This window comes from Muscardinus avellanarius (assembly GCF_963383645.1).
Source record: "Muscardinus avellanarius genome assembly, chromosome: 7".
In the NCBI taxonomy this organism is placed as follows: domain Eukaryota; kingdom Metazoa; phylum Chordata; class Mammalia; order Rodentia; family Gliridae; genus Muscardinus; species Muscardinus avellanarius.
In genome coordinates, this window is record NC_137793.1 from 58,961,083 (window position 1) to 58,986,839 (window position 25,757).

Consider the following 25,757-nt stretch of genomic DNA (forward strand, 5'->3'; position numbering starts at 1 on the left):
GAGGGGCTGCAGTGATTCTATCTCTCCCCCGGTCTCCATGAAGATATGAAGATTTGCCCCTGCCCCGGAAAGGGGGAGGCTGTCCTGCCTCCAAACACAGGCTTCTACCTTTTGTTCATCCCCCAAGAGGTGTGAAATCATTTCTCTGGGATCTGGGAATTCTTTAGATTTCCCTTAGGCCATTTGCTTCTTTTTCTTTAGAAATGTAAAGAAACCTCTTCCCTGGCTTTGGCCTAACAAAAGCCTACCATTTGTGTATTCCCAAGAGGAAAGTGTTCAGCAGCAGGATAGTAGGAACTAGAGGAGTACTTCTAACAAATCTAGAGACCCCCAAAGTCTGCAATAAAAAAACTGGCTTCAAGGATATTTATCAGAGAACAGTTATAGGAATCAACTTGCCTGTGTTTCCTTGTCATGATACTTTTGGCCCTGTCTGCTAACTGTGAGTGTTGCCTCATAGGACTGAAGCTTTCAGACATCAGATGGTGTTGCAGGCAGAACCTGACAGACATCCATTGCAGCCCTCTGGATTTTCACAGACCTAAAGCTGGGACCCCCAACTTCATCCCCGTCCAGCTCAAAGAAGTTAATATACAGAGGAGGACATGGACAAAGCCTAAGGAACAGAAGGTTCCGAAAGGGTTAAAGGAGATTCTAAAGGCTGAATTCTCCAAATGACTCTGGGTGTGACTCCTGTCCTTTCTGGAATTTGCCCTCTAAGTCCCACCTGTGAGGCCAGAGATCTGATCTTAATCACAAAGTCAAGAGGCTGACTTTAATCACAAGGTCCCAGACAGATCTTAATCACAAAACCTGTGACTGCACAGTTCTTCCTTTTATCTTGTTTACACTTAATGCCTCACTATTGTTCTTTGGTGTTTACATTTTTCTACTAGGGGATCTCACTGGGGAAGGATATAAAAAACTTGGTTTTGGAAAATAAACTTTGTCAGTTGCACCAGAGGTAGTTGTCCGTGTCCAATTATTTCAGATTTCTCCCTTCCAAGTCCTGGAGACTGATCTCCACAGTTTGGACCATGAACAGGGACTTGAAGAAGTCTATTTGGTAAGGGGGAGAAATCGCTGCAGAAAAACCTCTGCAGAAAAAAGCCAAATTCCTTTGCCCATCTTCCAAGAACCCTGTCCCAGTGGTTTCAGTGCTCTGACCGAGCCGGTCTGTCGCATTTTTTGTTTTGAAACAGGGTTTTGCTAAGTTGTTCAGAGCCTCACTAAGTTGCTGAGGCTGGCTTCAAACCTGTGGTTCCTCTGTTTCAGCCTCCTAAGTACTGGGATTATTAGTGTGTGCCACCACGCCTGGTTGCTAATTATATATTCTCATACCAGTTTTCCTTTCTTAGTTACATTCATTCACTGTCATATTAAAATGAGGTAGGCCAGACAAAGAGAGTCTTTTTGGAATATATACAATAAAAACAGAAGCACCCTGAAGTCTGAAAAAACAGAGTCCAATTCCAATGGTATATTGTAGTGGCTTTGTATTTTTGTCTGAATTATTTAAGCCATCTAACCTTACATTTCCTTAAAAAAATAAAAGTAATGATACTTATATTTATGTGGTTATTATAACAATTGAGGCAATGTATATAAAATATGAACATGTAACCATAATATGTGTTTAAATAGTGATTGCTGTTATTTTTATTTTTTGTTCTTCAGTATTACTTTGACAATGTATTTGAGAATATTTTGGTGGATAAAAGTTTGTATGAAAGCTATATTTGGTATTGGGGATGAAACCCAGGGGCATACTAGGGATGGAACCCAGGGGCGTACTGGGGATGGAACCCAGGAACATACCCCTGAGCTACACCTCCAGTCTTATTATTTAATCTTTTTTTTTTTTTTAAACAGTGTCTCACTGAATTGTGAAGAGCCTTGCTAAGTAGCTGAAGCTGTCCGTGAACCAGGATCCTCTGGTCTCCGCCTCCTGAATGCTGGGGTTACAAGCATGCCCCACTATGCCCAGTGAAAGCTGTAATTTATATAATGCATTTGTGATTAATTACAAGTTGTAGTCAGATATTTTAAAGCCATTCATTACCTTTGTATTTCATACTTCATTACTTACATAAGTTTATAATACCACAGAAAGCAAAAATCAGAATTGTCCACTTGCAAATAGCGTTCTTCATCTGTATCCTAAAAGAAAATGCAAAAGAAAATGCAATATACTAAGTTAGCTTTAAAACAAATATGGAAGCCGGGTGTGGTGGCGCATGCTTGTAATCCCAGCGTCAGGGAGGGTCGAGGTTTGCGGACAGCCTCAGCTACTTAATGAGGCCCTCAACTTAGTAAGACCCTGTTTCAAAATAAAGAATAAAAAATAAGGCAGGGGAAGCCGGGCGTGGTGGCGCACGCTTGTAATCCCCGCGCTTGGGAGGCTGAGACAGGAGGATCGCGCAGGTTTGAAGCCAGCCGCGCGCTGGCTTAGGAGACCCTGTTTCCAAATAAAAATGTAAAAATAGGTCTGGGAGTGTAGCCCAGAAGTAGAAGGGCTTCCAGGAACCCCAGTACCACCAAAATAATAATAATAATAATAATAATAATAATAATAATAATAATAATAAGGCAGGGGGTGTAGCTCAGTGGTTGAATGCCCCTGGGTTCCATCTCCAGACCTGCAAAAAAACAAATAAAAATAAATAGGCATAAAAGTTATGGAGGAACTAAGTTACTTATCCAAGATTAGAGAAGAGAAATGTGTATGTTTCAGAATAGAGTAAACATACATATAATGCCAGCTCAATTCCTTAGATATTTTCTCTAATCAAGGATTTACTATCATGAATAACATTCAGAAAGCATTTTGATTGCTTATTATCCTTGTTGCTTCTATTATATTCTTCTTTCTCACTGTTATCAATTAAATGATCTTTCTGGTTTGATGGTTCTCAGCTAGAGGGACTTTTGTCAATGCCTGGAATATATACATACATACATACATATATATATATATATATATATATATTTTACCTCAGAGCTATACCCCCAGCCTTATTTTTTATTTTGAGACAGAGTTACACTAAGTTGCAGAGGGTCTCACTAAGTAGCTGAGGTTGGCTACAAACCTGCAGTCCTCCAGTCTCAGCCTCCCAAGTACTGGGATTACAAGCGTGTGCCACCATGCCTGGCTGGGTTGTTATAACTAAGTGGTTTTGAACACATTTAAAAAGTTTTCAAAATGTGATGTACCTTTTCAGCTGCTGCAGGATCTGATGATACTCAAACACATATATGATGAAGATATGTCTATACATGCATGCATGTGTATGTGTGTGTGTGTGTGTATTTTATTCAACCTTATGCATTTATATGGGCTCTTAACATAAAGACAGGGAGAAGGAGTTCTTTACTTTCTCATTGTGTTTTGAAACTGGTAAATGTTCATAAACTCAAAAAGACAAACATAAATATTTTTACTCTATAGACATAGAAAAAATTAATGAATTTAATAATAATCTAGCCTTTCCCACATTACTGTGTATACTTGGACTTTATAAATAAAATTGACACATTAAAGAGAATGCTCAAGTCTTCATGCAAAGACAGGGTTCCTCCCAGGGAGTCTCTGCAGCAATAGCTGGACATGTGCTTGTATAAGGGCACCAGCTGTCAGCTATGTGGCCAGTACTTTGTTCCTAATTGTTTGTTACTAATAACCAGCACCTTGTTTTACTTTGTGTTTGTTTTGTTCAGCAAACTAGAAAAAATTCAACATCACTTTGACTCATTTGAATTCACATTGTTTTCTTGAAGAAAATCCATGGAGTACAAGAAAAAAAAATCTGCTAGAACTTGCTTTCAATCTTTGGCATTTCCAGAAGAATTTTTGATGTGAAATCCATATGTCTAAGAGTACTATGATCACTGAAGGTGGTAGCTGTGGACTTTAAGATTTTTATCCATAAGGCTAAGGTAGGGCTGGAGGCATGGCCCAGCCATAAGGCACTCCCCTAGTGCGACCCCTGTACCACAAAGAAAAAAAGAAATAACAGTAAAGTAAAAACTAGATATAATTTCATAATTTGTAATTTGGCATGATAGGGCTACAGATTAATGACACACTGACCATTTAAAAATAGCTCTCTCTTATTTGTAGTTACAATTAGTATTATTTATTATTTATTTTGTAATAATAAACACAAAATAATAAATACAATCCCCTGGGGGACTGAGCCCAGGGGCATTCTACCTCCGAGGTACACCGCCAGCACTAATTTTTATTCTTTATTTTGAAACAGGGTCTAAGTTGCAGAGGGCCTCACTAAGAGTTGAGGCTAGCCTTGAACCTGTGATCCTCCTGCCTCAGCCTTCTAAGTACTGGGATTACAAGCATGTGCCAACATACCCAGCTAAATTAGTATTATTTAAAACAGATTAAATTAGGAAAGCTCAAAAGGAAGGCAAAAAAAAAAAAAAACACCCAACAGGAATGATTATCCAATGTTCAATAAATTATCATTAAAATCAACTTACTATGCCTGTACCAACTGGTTTTATATAGTGCATACCAGAAGAAGAACAACGCAGTTTTGTTGTAGGTGATCTAGTATTTAAAAAGAACAGAACAGAAACAAATAACTACAGTTGTATATTCAATTAATAAAATTCTTTTCACTATTTTAAGCCAAAAATCTTCAGTTTATATAAAAATAAATATATGACAGTATTTTACTTCTATCCTATTTTCAATGTTATTTTGTGATTTTTCACAAAAATATGATTTTTTCCACATTTATATAATGGAAGCAAATTTACATTAAACCACAACTTTGAATATCATCTGAATGAAGGCTTTTTATATGTAAATATACAAATGTGTTGCTAGTCATGGTAAAATCTTACGTTTCATTTTGGACATTGCAATATTCTGGCACGCTCCACTTGGAAAATGATGTTCCTTCATACTCTAACTTAATCTAAGAAAGAAAGAGAGTTCAAGTGAGAAATCTGCTTCAAAATGTTCATTTTAGTGTTCTGTTGTAGGATTAAATTTTCAGAGCCTTTATCTAAAGAATGACTAGCCAAGTACAATGGTGAACACCTATATCCCAGTACTTGGGAGGCTTAAACAAGAGGATTGCAGGTTCGAGGACTGCCTCGGCAATTAGTAAGACTCTAGTCAACCTAGCAAGACCATGTTTCCTAATAAGAAATAAAATGGTGTTGGTGCTGTATCTCAGAGGTAGAATGCCCTTGGGCTCAGCTCCCAGTAACACACACACACACACACACACACACCCCTTTGAAGCATCTAGAAGACTGGAACTTTGGTAGCTTTGGGGATTAAAAAAATTGATTAAGCCAGGCATGGTGGCACACACTTGTAATCCCAGACCGGAGGATAGTGGTCCCTGGACAGCCTCAGCTACTAGTGAGGCCCTCTACAACTCAGTGAGACCCGGTTTCTAAATAAAGAATAAAAAATAGGGCAGGGGGTGTAGCTTGGAGGTTGAATGCCCCTGGGTTCCATCCCCAAACCTGCAAAAAAAAAAAAAAAAAAAAAAAAAAAAAAAGGATTAAGACACAACTCTTCATTTGAAAAACCAGTAATTTTGCTGGGTGTGGTGGTACACACTTGTAATCCCTGTGCTTGGGAGGCAGAAACAGGAGGATAGTGCAGGTTCGAAGCCAACCATGCTGGCTTAAGAGACCCTGTTTCCAAATAAAAATATAAAAATAGGTCTGGGAGTGTAGCCCAGAGGTAGAAGGGTTTCCAGGAATCCCAGTACCACCAAAAAAAAAAAAAAAAGTAATTTTTAATTTTGAGATCCTATTATTGGTTATCTTTTCCTTATTTCTACAGCACTTTTCCTCCCTGCCTCTGCTTTCTTTCATTTATGAAAAATCTTTCTTTCCACTCCTGAAATATACCTAGTCACTCTAATTGTTACATAAATATTACCAATATTTATGTACATATATCAATATTTCTTCTGTTTTCTAATGTGCTGTATTGGAATGTAATACTAACTCAAAATTATTTTTTTCTTAGTGGTGATGGGATGCAGAGGCATTCTACCCTGAGTTATACCCACAGCCCTTTTAATTTATGTTTTATTTTTGGTACTAGGGATTGAACCCAGAGGCATTCTACTTCCAAGCTACACCTGCAGCTCCCAAGTACTGGGATTACAAGTGTGTGCTCCACCATGCCCAGCTTGGGGTTAACTTTAATATGCAATATAAAAAGGAGTAATCCATGGGGGAAAAAAAGATAAATTTCGGAGATCCCAGATTAGCCTGCAGCCATGGCTGACAAGGAAGCAGCCCTTGAAAATGCAGTGGAAGAATGTGTGATTGAGGAATATAAAATATAAAAAAAGAACACCCCTTTTCTGTGTGATTTGGTGATGACCTATGCTCTGGAACGGCCCAGCCTAACTGAACCGTGGCTCCCAGATGTAACCATACCAGAAGGAAAAGATTTCAGCATTCATCAACTTGTCCTAACACATTAGATGAACAAAACCCCCTTGTGACAGCCAGCGTACAGCTCCCTAATGATGATGCTCAGTTAGATGCATCACACTACGACAGTGAGAAAGGAGAATTTGGAGGCTTTGGCTCAGTTAGTGGGACAACTGAAATGGAAATCAAGATCAACCATGAAGGAGAAGCAAAAGGGGCCTGCTATCTGCCCCAGAACCCTTGCATCATTGCAACAAAGACTCCATTAAGTGATGTTCTTGTTTTTTTATTTGTTTGTTTGTTTTTGTGGTACCGGGGATGGAACCCAGGGGCATTCTACCTCTGAGCTACACCCCCAGCCCTATTTTTTGTTCTTTATTTTTGAAACATGGTCTGACTGAGTTGCAAAGGGCCTAAGAAGCTGAGGCTGTGAACCATGATCCTCCTGTCTCAGCCTCCCAAATATGCTGGGATTACAAGCGTGCACCACCACACCTGGCTTGACGTTCTTGTTTTTGATGATACAAAACATCCTTATAAACCAGACCCTTCTGGAGAGTGCAACCCAGACTTATGTCCTGTGGATATCAGAAGGAAGGCTATGGGGTTTCTTGGAACCCAAATTTCAGTGGACGCTTACTTAGGGCTTCAGATGACCATACCATCTGCCTGTGGGACATCAGTGCTATTCCAAAGGAAGGAAAAGTGGTCGATGCAATGATCATCTTTCCAGGGTCTGGATCACATCATTCCATTCTCTCCTGGCATTCGTGACTTGGGTTGTATAGTCTGGGGTGATTTTTATTGTTTTGCTTCTATATGTCACCCGTCCTTTTTTTCTCACTGCTTTTAAGATTCTTTCCTTGGCCTCTATGTTGGTCATTTTGATTATTATATGGTGTGGACAGGTCCTTCTTTGATCCTATCTTAATGGTGGAAGAAAACAACTTTCAACCAAAATTGCTATATCCAGCAAACTATTATTCAAAATTGATGGAGAAACAAAAGTGTTTCGAGATAAGCGGAACCTCAAAAAATTAATGAATTCAAAGCCAACACTAGAGAAAATACTTAAAGAAATAAACCATAAAGAAGAAAAAAGAAGCAGACTTCAGAACCAGAGAAGAAAGGAAGTTGATCAGCGGGGCATCTAAGTAAAGAAGAAATAACAGGATACCAAACAGAAGACAGAACACAAAATAACAGGAAACAAAAATCATATTTCAATAATAACCCTGAATGTCAAAGGACTTAACTCACCAATCAAAAGACATAGACTGGCAATGTGAATTAAAAAAAGATAATCCAAATACATGCTGTTTGCAAGAAACTCACCTGACAGCCAAAGACATTCACAGGCTGAAAGTGAAAGGATATAAAAAAAAAATATACCATGCTAATGGGGACCAAAAACGGACATAGGTAACAACACTGATATCCAACAAAACAGACTTTAAGCTAAAACAATGCAGGACACTTCCTTTTGTTAAAAGAAACAATCCACCAAGAAGATACAATGATAGTAAATGTTTATGCCCCAAATGTGGGACAGCCACATTTGTAAAACAAACTCTTCTGGACATCAGATCTCAAATAGACCCAAATACAATAATACTGGGAAACTTCAACACGCCTCTCACATCACTAGTTCGATCTACAAGGCAAAAGATGAGTAAAGACTATTCAGAATTAAAGAAAACCATAAACTAAATGGACCTAAGAGACATATACAGAATATTTCAAGCAGGAACAACAGAATACACATTCTTCTTAGCAGCCATGAAACCTTCTCCAAAATAGATCACATCCTGGGCCACAAAGCAAGTACCAGCAAATTCAAAAGATGTAATATAATCCCCTGCATTTTTTAGACCATAATGGAATGAAAGTAGAAATCAACAACAGAAAACCCAAAAGAAACTAATTAAATGTATGGAGATTGAATGATACACTACTGAATGACGAGTGGGTAGGATCAGAAATTAGAGTAGAAATAAAGAAATTTCTGGAATTAAATGAAAATAAAGAAACAACTTACCAAAATTTATGGAACACTTTGAAGGCAGTGTTAAGAGGAAAGTTTATAGCATTGATTGCCCACATAAGAAGAACAGAGAGTCGCCAAGTAAACAACCTAATGACACATCTCAAGGATCTAGAAAGACTGTAACAGTCTAATCCCAAAGCTAGCAGAAGACAGGAAATCATTAAAATCAGAGCAGAAATAAATGAAATAGAGAACAACAACAACAACAAAAATCTATTCAAAGAATCAACAAGACAAAAGCTGGTTCTTTGAAAAGATTAATAAGATTGAAAAACCCCTGGCCAACCTAACCAAAAGAAAGAATCAACTCAAATTATTAAAATCAGAAATGAAAAAAGAGACATCACCACAGATAGTGAGGAAATCCAAAGGATTATCAGAAACAATTTTGAAAATTTATACTCCAATAGACTGGAAAACATGGAAGAAATCAACAGACTTCTAAGCACATATAACTTACCTAAACTGAACCAAGAAGACATAGCAAACCTAAACCAACCAATAGCAAGCAAAGAAATAGAAACAGCAATAAAAATTCTGCCATCAAAGAAAACCCCAGGCCCTGATGGGTTTCCAGCCAAATTGTACAAAATCTTTAGTGAAAAACTAATCCCAATACTTCACAAATTGTTCCGGGCAATTGAAAGAGATGAAAGTCTCCCAAATTCCTTCTATGAGGCCAGTATCCCATTAGTGTCCAAACCAAATAAAGATACCTCAAAAAAGGAAAATCACAGACCAATATTCTTGATGAACATAGATGCAAAAATTCTTTTTTGTTGTTGTTGTTGTACTGGGGTTCCTGGAAGCCCTTCTACCTCTGGCCTACACTCCCAGACCTATTTTTATATTTTTATTTGGAAACAGGGTCTCTTAAGCCAGAGAGGCTGGCTTCGAACCTGCGCGATCCTCCGGTCTCTGCTTCCCAGGCGTGGGGATTATAAGTGTGCGCCACCACGCCTGGCACTAGATGAAAAAATTCTAAACAAAACACTAGCTATGTGGATTCAAAACCATATCAAGAGAATTGTACACCACGACCAAGTTGGTTTCATCCCAGAAAAGCAAGGCTGGTTTAACAGATGCAAATCAATACATGTTATTTGCAATATAATTCACCACATAAATAGAACTGAGAATAAAAACCACATGATGTCAATAGATCCTGAAAAAGCATTTGAAAAAATCCAACACCCATTTATGTTAAAAACACTGCAGAAAATTGGAATAGAAGGAATGTATTTAAACATCATTAGGGAGACTTCCGGGAAGATGGCGACCGAGAAAAGCGGGGCTTAAGAGTCCCGCTAACAACCAATCTCCATTACCACAAAAAGAGCGCCTTTCATAGCCAGAAAACACCATCACCAGAAAAACAAAAAAACCACCAGGCTCCAGAGAGAAAGCGGACTGAGAACAGAGCTCAGGGCCACAGAGGAGACACACGCGCCCGAGGACGCGGTAGCAGCGCCATACTGCCAGCGGCAGCGGCAAACTCAGCGGACGGCTACAGCAAGCCGAGGTGAGCCGATGCGGAACAGCCAGGTGGGATCATTCGGCGCAGACAGCATTTAAAGCTCCCAGTGGCTGAGCTCAGCACACGCTGCAGGGATTCAGAGTGGAAATCAAAACCAGAGAAGAAAAAATACGCCAGCCTCATGGCCGAGGGCGTGGCAGAGGCGCCATATTGCCACCGGCGGCGGCAGCAGCAGTGAATTCACCGAGTCCAGTACAGCTACATCTACGTACTCAAGAACAGTGAGTCAAATTGCGGGCCACAGAGGAGAAATCCCAGTATTGTGCCTCCTGGGACTTGACCCAGTGAGGGAGTGGTGGTGGCAGAGATATCACACCATAGGAGAGCGTGCAACCTGGCATCCCCCATAGTTTAAAGCAGCCTCTATCGACTCCCTGGGTCGGAGACTCTGTGATACAACCCAGTAAAGGAGTAGTAGGGTCTGAGATAATACAGACTCGAGATCCAGAGCACCTTAAGTGAAGCCATAGTGACCCAAGGGAAGAACCCAGAGAAGGCACAAACCTCCGAAATCATGGGAAAGAGGAATAACACTGGAGTAATGAATGTGCACAACCCCACAACATCAGAACCTGATAAAACAGAAAATCAGAGATTTCTAGAAGATCAAATCAGGAAAATAACTGTAGAAATAATAGAGGTGCTTCGAAAAGAACTCAGAGAGAGCCAAAAAGAGATAAAGGATGCAATTAATGAAGTAAAGGCCTCAATTCAAAGCACAAACAACCGATTAGACCACATGGAGAACAGAATCTCGCTCTTAGAAGATGAGCAATCCAAAAATGAATGCATAGTTTCTAATCTAGAAAAAGATATCCAACAGCAGGAATCTGACATTGAAGAAATATGGGCCCATCTTAAGAGAGCTAACCTAAGAATAATTGGAATAGAGGAGGGAAAAGAAAGTGATACCAAAGGGATCAACAATCTCTTCAAGGAAGTAATAGCAGAAAATTTTCCAAATATAGAGCAAGAGTTTGATACACAGATCCAGGAAACTTATAGAACTCCCTTTAGACAGGATCCGAGAAGAGGATCCCCACGCCATGTAATTGTCAAAATGACCAATGTGGAAGCCAAGCAGAGAATCTTAAAGGCAACAAAAACAAAGGGCCAAGTGACATTCAGATGCAAACCAATTAGAATCACTCCAGACTTCCCAAACCAAGTCATGAGAGCCAGAAGGGCTTGGAGTAACATATTCCAAACTCTGAAAGAAAACAACTTCCAGCCAAAAATTTCCTACCCAGCAAAACTTTCTATCAAATTAGATGGAGAAATAAGAAGCTTCCATGACAAACAGAAACTGAAGGAATTTATGTCTTCAAAACCAGCGCTAGAGAAAATACTCAAAGAGATTAACTACAAAGAAGAAATAGGTAACACTCACCAGAACCAGAGAAACAAGAGTTTCCATCCAACAGACAACTAAGATTGGTTATCTGTGGAGATTCATTATTTATGTTAGTCTTTTACCTATCTCTAAATGGTATTGTTTGCCTTTATTGTTGTTAATTTTTAGGATTTCTAGTTGGAATATTAATATACCTTCAGATATAGCATTTGGAAATATTTTATCCAATTCTATTAGTAACTTTTAACTCTGTTTACATTGTCTTTGGATATACAATATTTTCTTTTATTTTTTAGGGAGTTTGTATATTCTTCTGTTGCCTGTGCCATTGAAATCATATCCAAGAAATCACTGCCAATTTCAATGTTGTGAGGTTTTATGACCCAGATTTTCTTCTAAAAGTTTATAGTCTTAAGATTTATATTTAGGTCTTTTATCTAGTTTGAGTTAATACTTGTATGTGGGATTAGGTAAGGGTCCAATTTTATTCTTTTCCATGTAATTATTATTTTTCAACAATATTTAGTTAAAAGATTATTATTTCCACCACCAAATCTTCGTGGAAACCTTGTCAAAAATAACTTGACAATATAGGGAAGAAGTTAGCTCTAGGCTTGTATTTAACTCCAATGGTCTATATATCTGCCTTTAGAACAGTACTACACTGTTTCAATTATTGTAGCTTTATATGGTTTGAAATCAGAAAATATACATCTTCTAGCTTTGTTTTTGCTTCGAGATTGTTTTGGGTATCTAGAGTCCATATTCCATATCAGGATAGATTTTTTTCTGAAAAATAAATATATGATAGTTTCACCTAAAAAAAAGAAAAAAATATTCTCTGGTAAGAAAGAAAGCAAAAAGAAATATTGAAATGTTATCTTTAAGTCATCAAAAGCTTGGTATCAGACAAATGAAACTGTTATGTGAGATTATCATTTTTAATTTTGGATAAATTGCTATAATACTAGATGTCAACCACTAAGCCAAGCATGGGAGGGAGGGATGGGGAGAGAATGGGGTGGGGATCGGGTGGGGGCTGACTGGGCGATGTGTGCATGTATGTCTACAAAAGTTTGTATCCCACTATGATGTATGAATACAGTGCACCAATAAAATAAAATTAAAAAAAAAAACAAAAAAAACAAAAAAAACAAAATAAAGAATAAAAAATTGGGCAGGGGATGTAGGTCGGAGGTCAAATGCCTCTGGGTTCCATCCCCAGACCTGCAAAAATAAATAAATAAATAAATAAATAAATAAATAAATAAACCTCTTCTCATAATAAAAAAAAATAAACATCATTAGGGCAATATACAATAAATCCATAATCAACATCATATTGAATGGGGAAAAACTGCAAGAATTTCCTCTAAAATCAGGAACAAGACAAGGATGCCCACTATCACCACTCCTTTTCAATGTAGCCCTCGCGACTCTTGCCATAGCAATAAGACAAGAGAAGCAAATCAAAGGAATTCAAATAGGAAGGGAAGAATTAAAACTATCCTTATTTGCAGATGACATGATCCTTTATCTAGAAGACCCAACCAAAAGACTACTGGAGTTGATTAACCAATTCATCAAAGTAGCAGGATACAAAATTAATCTAAAGAAATCAGTTGATTTTCTTTATGCCAACAATAAATCCACAATGAAAGAACAAAGAAAATAATTCCATTCACTATAACCTCAAAACCAATAAAATACCTAGGAAAAAACCTAACCAAAGACGTAAAAGACCTCTATAACAAAAACTATAAAACATTAAAGAAAGACATTGAAGAAGACCTGGGAAGATGGAAAGATCACCCATGCTCATGGATAGGCAGAATAAATATCATCAAAATGGCCACTCTGCCAAAAGTGATCTATAGATTCAATGCAATTCCTATTAAAATACCAATGACATTCTTCATAGACCTAGAAAAATCAGTCATGAATTTTATATGGAGAAAGAAAAGGCCAAGAATAGCCAAAGCAATCCTCAGCAATAAAAAACAGGCAGGAGGCATCACAATCCCAGACATCAAATTATACTATAGAGCAATAGTAGTAAAAACAGCATGGTATTGGCACAACAACAGGCAGACTGACCAATGGAATAGAATAGGAGATACAGAAACAGATCCACACACCTATCATCAATTGATTTTGACAAAGGGGCCAAACTTGTATGCTGGAGAAAAGACAGCCTTTTCAACAAATGGTGCTGGGAGAACTGGCTATCCATTTGTAGAAAGATGGAACTAAATCCTTACCTTTCACCATGCACAGGAATCAACTCGTGATGGATCAGAGACTTGGAAATTAGTCCAGAGACTGTGAAATAATTAGAGGAGGACATAGGCTCACTCCAAAATATAGGCACATGCAGTAACTTTCTCAACAAGACATCAAAGAGCAGTAAATTAAAGCTAGAATGGAAGGATAGGAGGAAGGCTGAGGTTGATTAATGAAGAACTACATCGGAATTTGTGTAAAATTATAAATATAGCATGGTTAATCTGGACACTCATTGTTAGGAGGGGGGGAAGGGAAAGGGGACAGGGTACCAAGCATAGTCTGAATATATGCTATTTTCAATACGTTCCACATAAAAATAAAAATAAGAATAAAAATTTTAAAATAGCTACAGAAAGGGAAATATATATTTTTTCTTAAGCTATATCCCCAAGTTTTTCAGACTCATTTAAGTAAAGGCTAGATTGTGTAAGGAATAGAGCCAGGTGGGGTGGATATCTGAGCCATAAAGTATAAATACTGCAAGATGTCATTTTTTTTTTTTTTTTTTTTACTTTTTTGGGTGGTACTGGGGATGGAACCCTTCTACCTCCGGGCTATACTCCCAGACCTATTTTATATTTTATCTGGAAACAGGGTCTCTTAAGCCAGTGAGGCAGACTTCGAACCTGCACGATCCTGCTGTCTCCTCCTCACAAGTGCAGGGATTACAAGCATGCACCACCACCCCTGGCAAGATGTCATTTTTATTCAGGAAGAGGGGAGATTCAAGTCATATAGATTCCTACTTTAAAACGGTCACATCTGATTTCCTAGAACATACATTTTCCTATAAAAACCAGTCTCTTCTTGGTTTATTCACTTAAGACAAAACTACATGTACCTCTTTCTCCATATATTTTTGCTTGTTAGTATATTTCTTGCTGTTTTCATATTATTCACTTACTATTTGTGAAATGGTTTTTGTTGTGTTTTTTTTTTAACTTGGGACCATCAAGTTGTAAAGATGTATTTTTTTATCTGACAGTTGGACCACAGGTAGATTGTCATGTTGAGAAGGGTGAATTGATAGCTTATATTTGTTTTGAAAATTAAATTAATCCTTGATAAGAGTTGTGTATTTTTTAGTCCTTAACACTAGGTTTGATACCATCTCCATTTTGGGTGACCCATTTCACCAAAAGGCCTGTTACTTTCCATTCCTGTGTGAGTGTTTATAATGGAATAAATTGCTTTTCTACATAAAAAAGATAAATTCTGTTGAAATGAAAAATATCCACTTTGTGATAGCAACTATGAGGAGAGTGAGATGTCACAGAGTGGGAGAGAATAATTTTTAAACTACTCATATCCAGTAAAGAACTGGTAAGCAGAAAGCCAATGCAAAACTAGGCAAAACCCCTGAAGAGACCCTTACCAAAGATCAACATGTGAGAAGATGCTCAGTATCATCTGTCATTAGATAACTGCAAATTAGAACATGGAGACACCATGATGTGCCTTCAAAATGGCAAAATACAAAACTCTGACAACAGTAAGTGCTGACGAGAATGTGGAGCATCAGCAACTCATTCAGTGCTGGTGGGAATGCAAAATGGAACAGCCACTCTGGAAGACAGTTTGGTGGCTTCTTACAAAATAAACAAATGCATACCATGTGACTTAGCAATTGTGCTCCTCTATACAAAAAGTTGCATGTAGATATTTATAGTAGCTCTATCCATAATTCCCCAAACTTGAAGGCAACCAAGATGTCCTTCAAGTGGATGGACAAATAAATGTTGGTATATCTAGACAATGGAAATTATTCTGCCATTAAAAGAAATGAATTGTGAAGCCATGAAAAGATATAAAAGAATCTTAAAAGCATATTGTTAAATGATTCTAATCTGAAAAAGCAATACACTGCATATTCCAACTATATGACATTCTCAAAAAGTCAAATTTATAAAAATAGTAAAAAGATGAGTGGTTTTCAGGGTTTTGAGAGAGAGAGAGATGAATGGGTAGAACAGAGAGGACTTTTAGGGCAGTGAAACGATTACATATGACAAAATCTATAGGATGTACAACCAAAAAACTGAACACATAATATCAACTATGCATTTTAGTTAATAATAAAGCATCAATATTGGTTCATCAATTATAACAAAAGGAATGCAATGATGCAAGATATTAGTAATAGGTGATAGTGGGGAGAGTTTATGGGAACTGTCCATACTGTCTGCTCATTTTTCTGTAAATCTAAAAGTGCTCTAAGAAAATAAAGTCTACTAACTATAAATTGTCGCAAACCAGCTCAGTCTAATTGGGGCGCGAGTCCACTCGCAGTCGAGAACCTCAGCAAAGATGGGGAAGGATTAGAGTGAAGTACTGCAGCCTCTTATCTGCAGCGATTCTTTCCCTTCTAGGAACTAAGAGTTCCTAGTGACGGCGCTCTCTAGAAAGAATCTGATATGGACAAAGGCTTCTTGAGCCAATGACAATTTATTGCAGGAACCCAGAAAAATTTATACCCTTCACCAGTGAGATTAATAATAGAAGAAAAAAGAAAAGGGGCATAATCACAGCAAAACAATAGTGAATTACATGCAAACAAAGTAAATGACTAGTCCAGCATTTAGGAGATTAACTCCGGGTCTTTCTTCCGATATTGCAGCAGAGCAGGTCCAAAGGGTAACTTCCAGAGGAAATACAGGCACGCCCAAGGCCCAGGGCTTGGAGAATACGCCTTCATGGAATCTTCTTTTGCTTTCTTTTTTGAAGTTTCCATCTATATCCATATGACAAGCATGGGGAGATATGGCGGTCCAGGGAGATGCGATGGGAGTCTCTAAGATCTCATCCGCCTTGCCTTCTGAAGTCTGAAAGCTTACAAAAACTCACAACACAGCTTGGCAAATAAAACACCACAAACAACACCATGAAGTTCTTGGATTTAGTTGTCAGATGTATTTCCTTAACTGCTGAACACTCTTCTTTAGACAACAAGCCTATTAAAAGTCTATTCATCTTTAATAATCCATTTCCCTGTCACAAACCCTCTGCAACCTGCTTCTAACTTTCTAATTCCTTTCTTTCCCAGTTGGGACGTTCTTATGATAAGCTCTTCTTCATGCAAAAATGCTTTTCTTACTTTTACGGTATTTCCTTTCCTTCATACATATATATTTAGAACATCTGTCCTTTATTTTGTCATATTCATTTCTAACCATGCGGCCAGTCTCTCTGTCTCGGGGAATGCTCATACTGGGCGTAAAAGTCAACAATCTTTCTCCTTCGGCTCTATTGTATTTGGGCAACTAAGTTGTTCATCAACTAAATTGCTTTGAAGTCACACACAAAATTTTATCTTCTCTGTCTCTAGGCAGGATCTCAAGGGTAAACAGAGTTACCTTAAACTGAGCTACCGGTTACCGGAGTTAATGGCTTACCCTAAGTTAGTGATAGGAATGAGGGTCGGAGACCATTTGTGATTGCTGCAGCTGGAATGCTTATCACAGCATCTGAGTTCTGGCCAGTTTTTTCATTACTATTGAGCAAAGCCAAGGGCGTTTAGACAAATTATTAGAGAATTTATTTCCACGGACTCAATTTCTTTCATAGTCCTGATCTCACATCACCGGAGCAATTCGTGTAGAGAGTTAAAAGGAATCATTACCAAGAAAATAATAGTCATGAAGGGTATCTAAAAGTGGGAGGTACTTTGGCCAGCGACCACACCTTCTCTCGGGGCTGTTTCTCACTTTGAGATTCTGCCTATGGACTGCATGAATAATAATAATGCAGATGCCGAGAGGGCGTGGCTTTTGCTGGTATCTGCAATAAATTTTTTTAAGTGACAGGCAAAGGTATACCAAGCATATAGTCCTGCCAAAAGGAATCAATAAAAAAACAGGGACTGTGGGTCAGGTGTGGTGGTGCACACTTGTAATCCCAGAGTTGAGACAGGAGGATCACACAGGTTCAAAGCCAGCGTCAGCTACTTAGTGAGGCTTTCAGCAACTTAGTTTATAATTTCCAAATAAATTATAAAACAGGACTTGGGGTGTAGACCAGAGGTAGAAAGCCTCTGGGTTCTAATCCCTAGTACCACAAAAAAAAAGAAAGAAAGAAAGAAAGAAAGAAAGAAAGAAAGAAAGAAAGAAAGAAAGAAAGAAAGAAAGAAAAGACAGGGATTTTTGGACCTGTTATTAGTTGGATAAAGCCAAAAATGTACTCGCCTAATTTGCTGGTGAAAATGAAAATGGTATAACAACTTCAGAAAATAGTTTTGTAGTTTCTTTTTTTTAATAAGAAGTAAGTCTGTTAATATAAAAATGCAAGTTGGGCGTGGTGGTGCATGTTTATAATCCCAGCACTTGGGGGGCTGAGACAGGAAGACTGCAGTTCGCGGACAGCCTCAGCTATTTAGTGAGGCTCTTTACAACTCAGTGAGACCCTGTTAAAAATAAAAAATAATAAAAAGAGTTAAGGAAAAAATAAAAATGCAAGTTAATTTCCAATTTTATCTAAATGGATATAGATATAAACACGAATGTATTTTTTTGCAAATCAGATTTGGCAAAATTAATCTGATAATGTTGCATAACTGATGTTAGTGAGAATATGAGACATTTATTTTCATTGATGAAAATATAAATTATAGTAACTTTTATGCCTATAAAGGTAACAAAATGCTTTCCTTCTACCCAGCAATTCTTCTATGAGTAGATGAGAACTTTACATGGATGTTACAGAGGAATTTTCACATCCGGTAAGGAGTCCAACCCTCTCATATTGTATTTGCAATGCTGAGAATTTATAAGGCTAAGGTGGAAAATAACATTTGCTTTTTAATTTTGAGGCAGATCCTTATCCTTGAAATTACTGATTTGTTTCTATGCAGTGGGTGTGATTTTATAGTGATAAGGTCATCAAGAGTGAATCTGAGCCAGGCATGGTGGCACATGCATGTAATACTAGTACTTGAGAGGCTGATATAAAGAGAATCACAAGATCAAGGCCAACTTCAGCAACTTAGTGAGACTCTGTTTCAAAATAAAAATGTAAGCCGGAGTGGTGGCACGCTTGTAATCCCTGCGCTTGGGAGACCTAGACAGGAGGATTGCACAGGTTTGAAGCCAGCCTTAATAGACCCTGTTTCCAAATTTAAAAAAAAGTATAAAATAGGTCTGGGAATGTAGCCCAGAGGTAGAAGGGTTTTCAGGAACCCCAGTACCACACACACACACACACACACACACAAAAAAAAAAAAAAAAAACCATAAAAAAACATAAAAACAAAATCAAAAGGAGGTCTATGGATATAGCACAGAGGTGAATGCACCTAGGTTCAATCCCCAGTTTTAAAATAAAAAAAGTGAATCCCCAGTTTAAAAAAAAAAAAGTTTAAAAAAAAAAAGGCTTACTATCTGGTTTTGCATGCAGTGGTCATGAGCCCATGGGGATACAGAATGAGGTGAAACTTGGAGTGGGAATTACCCCTGAATTTCCAGGAAGGTGATGTTATCATGTCTGAGTGGTTTGGATAATGCTAAGATGTCATTGGGTAACTAGAAATGGCTGCACTGAGCTCTAAATGTCATGTGAGATGGGAGAAGAATGCACCTATCTTTTTTTTTTTTGTGGTTCTGAGGATGGAAGCCAGGGGCTTTCAAGCTCCGAGCTATACCTCCTGTCCTATTTTTTATTCTTTATTTTGAAACAGAGTCTTACTAAGTTGTAGAGGGCCTCATTAAGTAGCCGAGGCTGTCTGTGAACAGCAATCCTCTGGTCTCAGCCTCCAAAATGCTGGGATTACAAGCATGTGTCACCATGCTGGGCTCTGCACCTATCTTAAGGACTGCTTTTCCTTAATAGACAAAGTAGTTAACCTTAGTGCATTAGATTATTCTTTTATGGATTCGAATTTTTTAAAGTTCTTTGTTTATATTACATTCTCTGGGCATAGTAATTTGTTCTGTGTTATATCAAAGAGAAGCAACATGTGGCTAAGAGTTTTTTCAGAGAATAAATACCATAACATCTATCTGCCCCCTCACACCCTTGTCTCTTATCAGTCAGTACTCTTAGAAAACATAACAGAGCAGTTTGCCATTGCAACACAAACAGTAACATCTTTCCTAAAATTTATATTCATTTTGAAAATTAATCATTTTTCATGTGTATATAGACATATGCCATTCCTCAGCCATCTGCTGACCCTGCTCCTCAGGCTGACCTCAAGGGTCAGACATTCCAGGCAAGGAAAAAGGAGGGAAGTGGGATGACTTCTTTTCCAGTCTCCCCCCACCCCATACTACCTCTGGTATAGGGCTTTATTAACTCTGTCCTATTTTTCTGTCTTTGTAATAATAACGTTGTGTAAGCTTAAAAAAAAAAAGGAGGGAAGTGTATTCATATTGCATTCCTAAGTCTGTGGGTAGAGTCTGGAGTTGTTAGTGGAAGGGGACTTAGAAGTATTGCTGTAACATATTTAAACATTTATATAAAACAATAGGCCGGGCGTGGTGGTGCATGCTTGTATTCCCAGCATTTGGGAGGCTGAGACTGGAGGATTGCAGTTCGCGAACAGCCTCAGCTACTTAATGAGGCCCTCTGCAACTCAGTGAGACCCAGTTTCAAAATAAAGAATAAAAAATAGGTCAGGGGGTGTAGGTCAGAGGTCGAATGCCCCTGGGTTTCATCCCCAGACCCCCCCCAAACAAAAAACAAAACAAAACAAACAAACAAAAAAAACCAATAGGGCAAAGTAAAATATTTCAAAATGAGAAAATAATTTTATGTTATCTTCTCCATTTTCCATAGCTTTTTAACTCAGTTCAAATGCTCTCATTCTTTCTTGGTTGTCCATCTTTGCTTATCCCTTCTCTTTACTCCCAGTGTGGCTTCTGGATTTTCTCTCTGAGATCACATCATCTATTCACCCCCTCGATTAGGACACCTTTTGCAGTTAACCTTTGTAATGTAATGTGGTCCTTCTGCTTCCTCCTCCTCCTGTTCTCCTTCCCTGCCAGGATCCAAGCATGGAAGGAACAAAAGCCCAGCAGATCAGACTGGACATGGATGAGGTAAAGCAAAAACATAGAAAAAACAAACTCTCTTTCCCTTCCCCTTACCTGACTGGTAACTCTCAAGGATGGGGTGGGTTAGAGCTGAAGGAGGGGAGAAGCTTAATATTCAATACGTTTTGGAGTTTTAATAATACACATGGTGTACTAAACATGACCAATGAATTCTTTGTTGTTGTTGTTGTCATCCACGAATAACTGAAAAGTTCATGAGATATTCTAGAGGTTTTGTCCAGGATCAGAAAAGAACAAATTGAGAAAACTAGTTTCATAGAATTGTGGTTCAAAAAAGCACTTGGCTTGGTGCCCACCCTTTCCAGTTTCAGTCTATTTATGGAGTCTGTTCTGTGTTAGCTATACAGGGTCTTGCTTGCAAGGAAGTATGTAGGAAGTATGTACATGTTATGAACTGAGTATCCTTACACCTTCTCAGGGATGTCAGTCTACAGTTGTCTCCATTCCCTTTTACAACATCGACCTTTCCCCCTTGACTGGATATTTCCCATCAACATACAAAAATGACTTAAGCTCATCTATTTTTTTTTTTTTTTGCAGTACTGGGGGTGGATCCCAGGGACATTCTACCTCTGAGCTACACTCCCAGCCCTATTTTTTAATCTTTCTTTTGAAACAGAGTCTCACTGAGTTGCAAAGGGCCTCACTAAGTAGCTGAGGCTGTCTGTGAACTGCGATTCTCCAGTCTCAGCCTCCCAAATGCTGGGATTACAAGTGTGCACCACCACACCTGGCTTAAGGTCACCTAATGAGAGCTCCCAGTTCCCACCATTGCCAGCTCCCCTTTGGGTTTGTCAAGTCAAGACAGCTCAGCCCCAGCTCTCTGGTTGCCAGTTGAGTAGCATGGGGCTCCCTTCAGTCCCCTGCTTTGTGCAGCTTCTGATTTAGTTACATTCCAAGGGTCTCTTCCCTGAGTTCTGGTTACTTTTATTCTCTTGCCAAGAAGCAGCCTTCCCACTGGTTCAATTCAGTTTCAGAACCACTGGAAGACATTGCCTTCCTCTACTCCACCATCTTTAATTCTCCCAGGCTAAGAACTTTGAACTTGGCTTTTTATGAAATAAGGAACTCTAGAAAGTTTTGTTGTTGGAAGGAAAATAATTTGTCAGCTACACATAGACTAAAAACTTGAGAAGAGATTATAGCCAAGGAGACCAGCTTTGTCAACAGAAGGAAAAAGGAACTACCTGGATCTGGAAACAAGGGGTGGGGGTGGAGGGTGGAGTGTGTAAGATTTCATAGCACTTTCTGTGAATGTTTGGAAGGGCAAAAATGAAGAGAGAAAAGAGTGTTTAAAAGATTGATGTTAGCCAAGTGTGGTGGCATATACTTGCAATCCCAGTATTTGGGGGGCTGAGACCAGATGATTGCAGTTTCAAAGCCAGCTTCAGCAACTTAGGGAGACTGTTTCCAAAGAAGAAATAAGTCTGGGGGTACAGCCTGGAGGTAGAAGACCCCTGGGTTCCATCTCTAGTACCCCCATATACATAAGTCTATGTTGAAAAGGGGTTAGTAAGAAGGGTACAATGGATTCTATGAAACTAGTACTCTCAACTTGTTCTTTTCTTTCTTCCTTTCTTTTTTCTTTCTTTCTTTCTTTCGTGTGGTTCTAGGAATGGAATCCAGGAGCCTTCTACCTCCAAACCATACCCCCAATCTATTTTTTATTTGGAAACAGGGTCTCACTAAGTAGCTGAGGCTGGCTTCGAAACTACACTATCCTCCTGTCTCAGCCTCCCGAGTACTGGGATACAAGCGTGTGCCACCAGGCCGGCTTTTTTTTTTACTTGTTCTTTTCTGATTCTGAACAAACCCTCCAGAATATCTCATTAATTTTTCAGTTATTCTTGGGTGATGACAATGATCTGAATACTTGGGAGGCTGAGACAGAAGGATCACAGGTTTGAGGCCAGTGCACAGTAACTTTGTGAGTCCCTGTTTAAAATAAAAATATAAAGGGTTATATAGTTTGGAGGCAGAATACCCCTGGGTTCAATTCTGGGGTGGGGACTAGTTTCTTATTATTTCTGAACCTTTTAACACAGCACTCAACAATAAAAGAAATCAAGTGTTCCTACATGTACATGGATGAGTCTGAGCACTACCTCAGTGAAAGAAAAATGGCCCAAGAAAGGCTGCACATTATACAATTTCATCTATCTAGAAAAGGCAAAACTATAGAAACAGGAAACACTTAGTGGTTACCAGTTCTGGGAATGGGGAAGGTGAGACATGATTTCCAAGGGCATGAGGGAACATCTAGTGGTGATATAAATATTCTATATCTTTATTACTGTGAGGCTTAAGAAATTGTGTGTATTTCACAATTCATTATAATGTATGCTTATAATAAGTAAATTTTATTATGTGTAAATACTTTATTACACTTGCCTATTTACAAAAGAAACTAAAGAGACATAAATTGATCATCACACATAAACTTTAACTGGATCTGGATTTATGTAAACAAATTGAACTTATAATACAATTTGGACTTTTGAATACATGTTTGATGAGATTTATTTTTATTTAATATATTTTTATTGGAGCATTGTAGTCAAATATTACAATGGAATACAAGACTTGTGAGGATATCCAACCACACATCATCCAATTAGCCTTTATCCAATCCCCATCCCATTCCCTCCACCCCTCCATCCTATGCTTGATTTAGTGATTAGCTTTGATATATCTGTTTATGTACATCATGTGTTTTAAAGAGATTCCATCGTTCTCATCCCACCCCCTCTGATTGGTCACTTTAACTGCTCCACCACAGGGCCCTTTCTTCAACTAGATTTCCTCCTATTACCCATTTCTTTCCACTTTTTGCATATTAGGGAAAGCATCTGATTTTTTATTTCCTGTTATATTTCTCTATGTATTCTGCATTGCAAGTTCTGATCCCACTCTTGAAAACCCGGCACTGGCCTGGCCACTGGGCAGACTCTGATCCCAGCCTCGCTGGCTCCAGCACCGGCCTTGCCTCATGGCTGGCTCTGAATCTGGCCTCAGAGGCCTCAGCAACGGCCTTGCTTTAAGGTAAGCTCCTATCCCGGCCTTGCTGGCTCTAGCTACTGCCTCACATCATGGCAGGCACCCATCCCGGCCTCGGAGGCCCCAGCAGCAGCCTCACCCCCTGGTAGGCTCTGCACAGCACCGACCTTGCCTCATGGCAGGCTTTGATTCCGGCCTAGTTGGTACCGGCACCGGCCTCACCCCTCAGCAGGCTCCGATCCTGGCCTCCTCGGAGGCCCCAGCGCCTTGCCTCACGGCAGGCTCTGATCCCAGCCTCACTGGCCCTCACACCTGCCTAGCTGCCCAGTAGGCTCCTATCCTGGCCTCTGAGGCTGCAGCACCGGCTTTGCTGTGCATTGGGCTCCGATCTCTGTCACTTTGAGCAGGTCGTCTACAGTTCCTCCTCCTCCTCTTTTTGGTGGTACTGAGGTTCCTGGAAACCCTTCTACCTCTGGGCTACACTCCCGGAGACCTATCTTTCTATGTGTATATATATATATATATATATATATATATATATATATATATATTATTTATTTATTTGGAAACAGGGTCTCCTAAGCCAATGAGGCTGGCCTTGAACCTGTGCAATCCTCCTGTCTCCACCTCCCAAGCATGGGGATTACAAGCGTGTGCCACCATGCTCAGTGTTCTTCGATTTTTTTTTTTTTTAAATATGAGAGAGCAGTACATGTCTTTTGCAAAAGCTGGGACCCCAAATACCTAGTGGCAATGAATTTTGTCTTCCCTCCAAAGGCAGAGGTCCACAGCTTCACTTCGGAGAACAGGCTCTGCTGCTCCACGTGCACGCTGGCCTCCCGTTCTGCGCAGGGGAGCGCGGTGGCCATGAGGATTGATGACTCCCAGAACACGCACTGTGGCAGACCATCCCGGCTATGTGGGGCTCACTCTGAAACCCCCCAAACCCTTTTACCACTTAGCATGTTGTCCAGAATTCCCGAGCATGTGTGGCAGGAGCAGTCAGTCTACTTTTGGGGCAATTTCCTCAAAAGTTCAAGGTGGGCTGGACTGGATCTGTCTGCCCCTCCAAATTTTGGTCACTGCTGCTGCCACCATCTCAGTTCTTTCCTGAACACCTTTCCCACAGTTTGTTTTCCAGAATTCCCAAGCATGTGCAGCAGTAGCAATATACTTTTGCGGACATTTCTTTAAAATTATGAGGTAGATTGACCTCAATTACTGACCTCAATTACTGACCACCACTGCCACTGCCACAGCCATCTCGGTTCTCTTCCGAGCACCTTATTCACACAGCATGTTGTCCCAAAATCCTGAGCATGTATGGCAGTAGCATTCTACCTTTGGGGCAATTTCTTCAAATGTTCAAGGTGGATTGAATTAGATCTCTGCCTCTCCTGTATACTGGCCTCCACCATCTCAATTTTCTCCCAAACACTTTTCCCACACTGCATGTTGTCCAGAATTCCTGAGCATGTGTGGTGGTAGCATTCTACCTTTGAGGCAATTTCTTCAGAAGATTAAGGTGGGTTGGATCAGTTCTCTGCCACTTCCAAATACTAGCCTCCACCTCTGCCACCACTGCTGCCACCACCACCACCTTCCTCCTGGTTCTCCACTGAGCTCTTCCTTACATGATATGATGTCCAGAATTTTTAAGCATGTATGGCAGGGGCAGTCCCCGTTCGCAGGGATTATTTTCCAAAAGTTCCAGGTGAATTGGATAGGAATTGTCTGCATCTCCTGAATCCTGGCTGCCGCCGCCACCATCTTAGTCCCTCTCCAATATATATAATTTTTTAATAAGAGAAGACAGTATGTGTGTTTTGAAGAGGTTGTGAGATCAAGCACTCAGCAGCAATGAATTATATCTCCCTTCCACAAGCAGAGGTCCACAGCCTCACCACATGGAGCAGGATCTGCTGTTCTAAGTGCAGCATGAACCCCAGCGCAGCATAGAGGAGTGCGGTGGCCAGGCACACTGAGCTCCCCGGGACGCGCGGCTAGGCTTCCCGCCAGGCTCTGCTGGGCTCCCTCCAACACTCCCGGATCATTTTT

At 39.4% G+C, this 25,757-nt stretch overlaps 1 protein-coding gene across 1 annotated transcript in view; it reads right to left on the reverse strand.

The window, feature by feature from the left end:
- The window catches only part of CATSPERE (catsper channel auxiliary subunit epsilon), a gene marked incomplete at both ends in the record, with an annotated part of 177,838 nt that overhangs the window by 134,769 nt on the left and 17,312 nt on the right, over positions 1 to 25,757 (reverse strand). The window contains 4 exons of the mRNA XM_080698694.1: positions 542 to 616; positions 2,090 to 2,160; positions 4,498 to 4,567; positions 4,867 to 4,940. Coding sequence (XP_080554820.1) covers positions 542 to 616; positions 2,090 to 2,160; positions 4,498 to 4,567; positions 4,867 to 4,940 — 290 coding nt within the window. The remainder of the gene's footprint in view (positions 1 to 541; positions 617 to 2,089; positions 2,161 to 4,497; positions 4,568 to 4,866; positions 4,941 to 25,757) is intronic.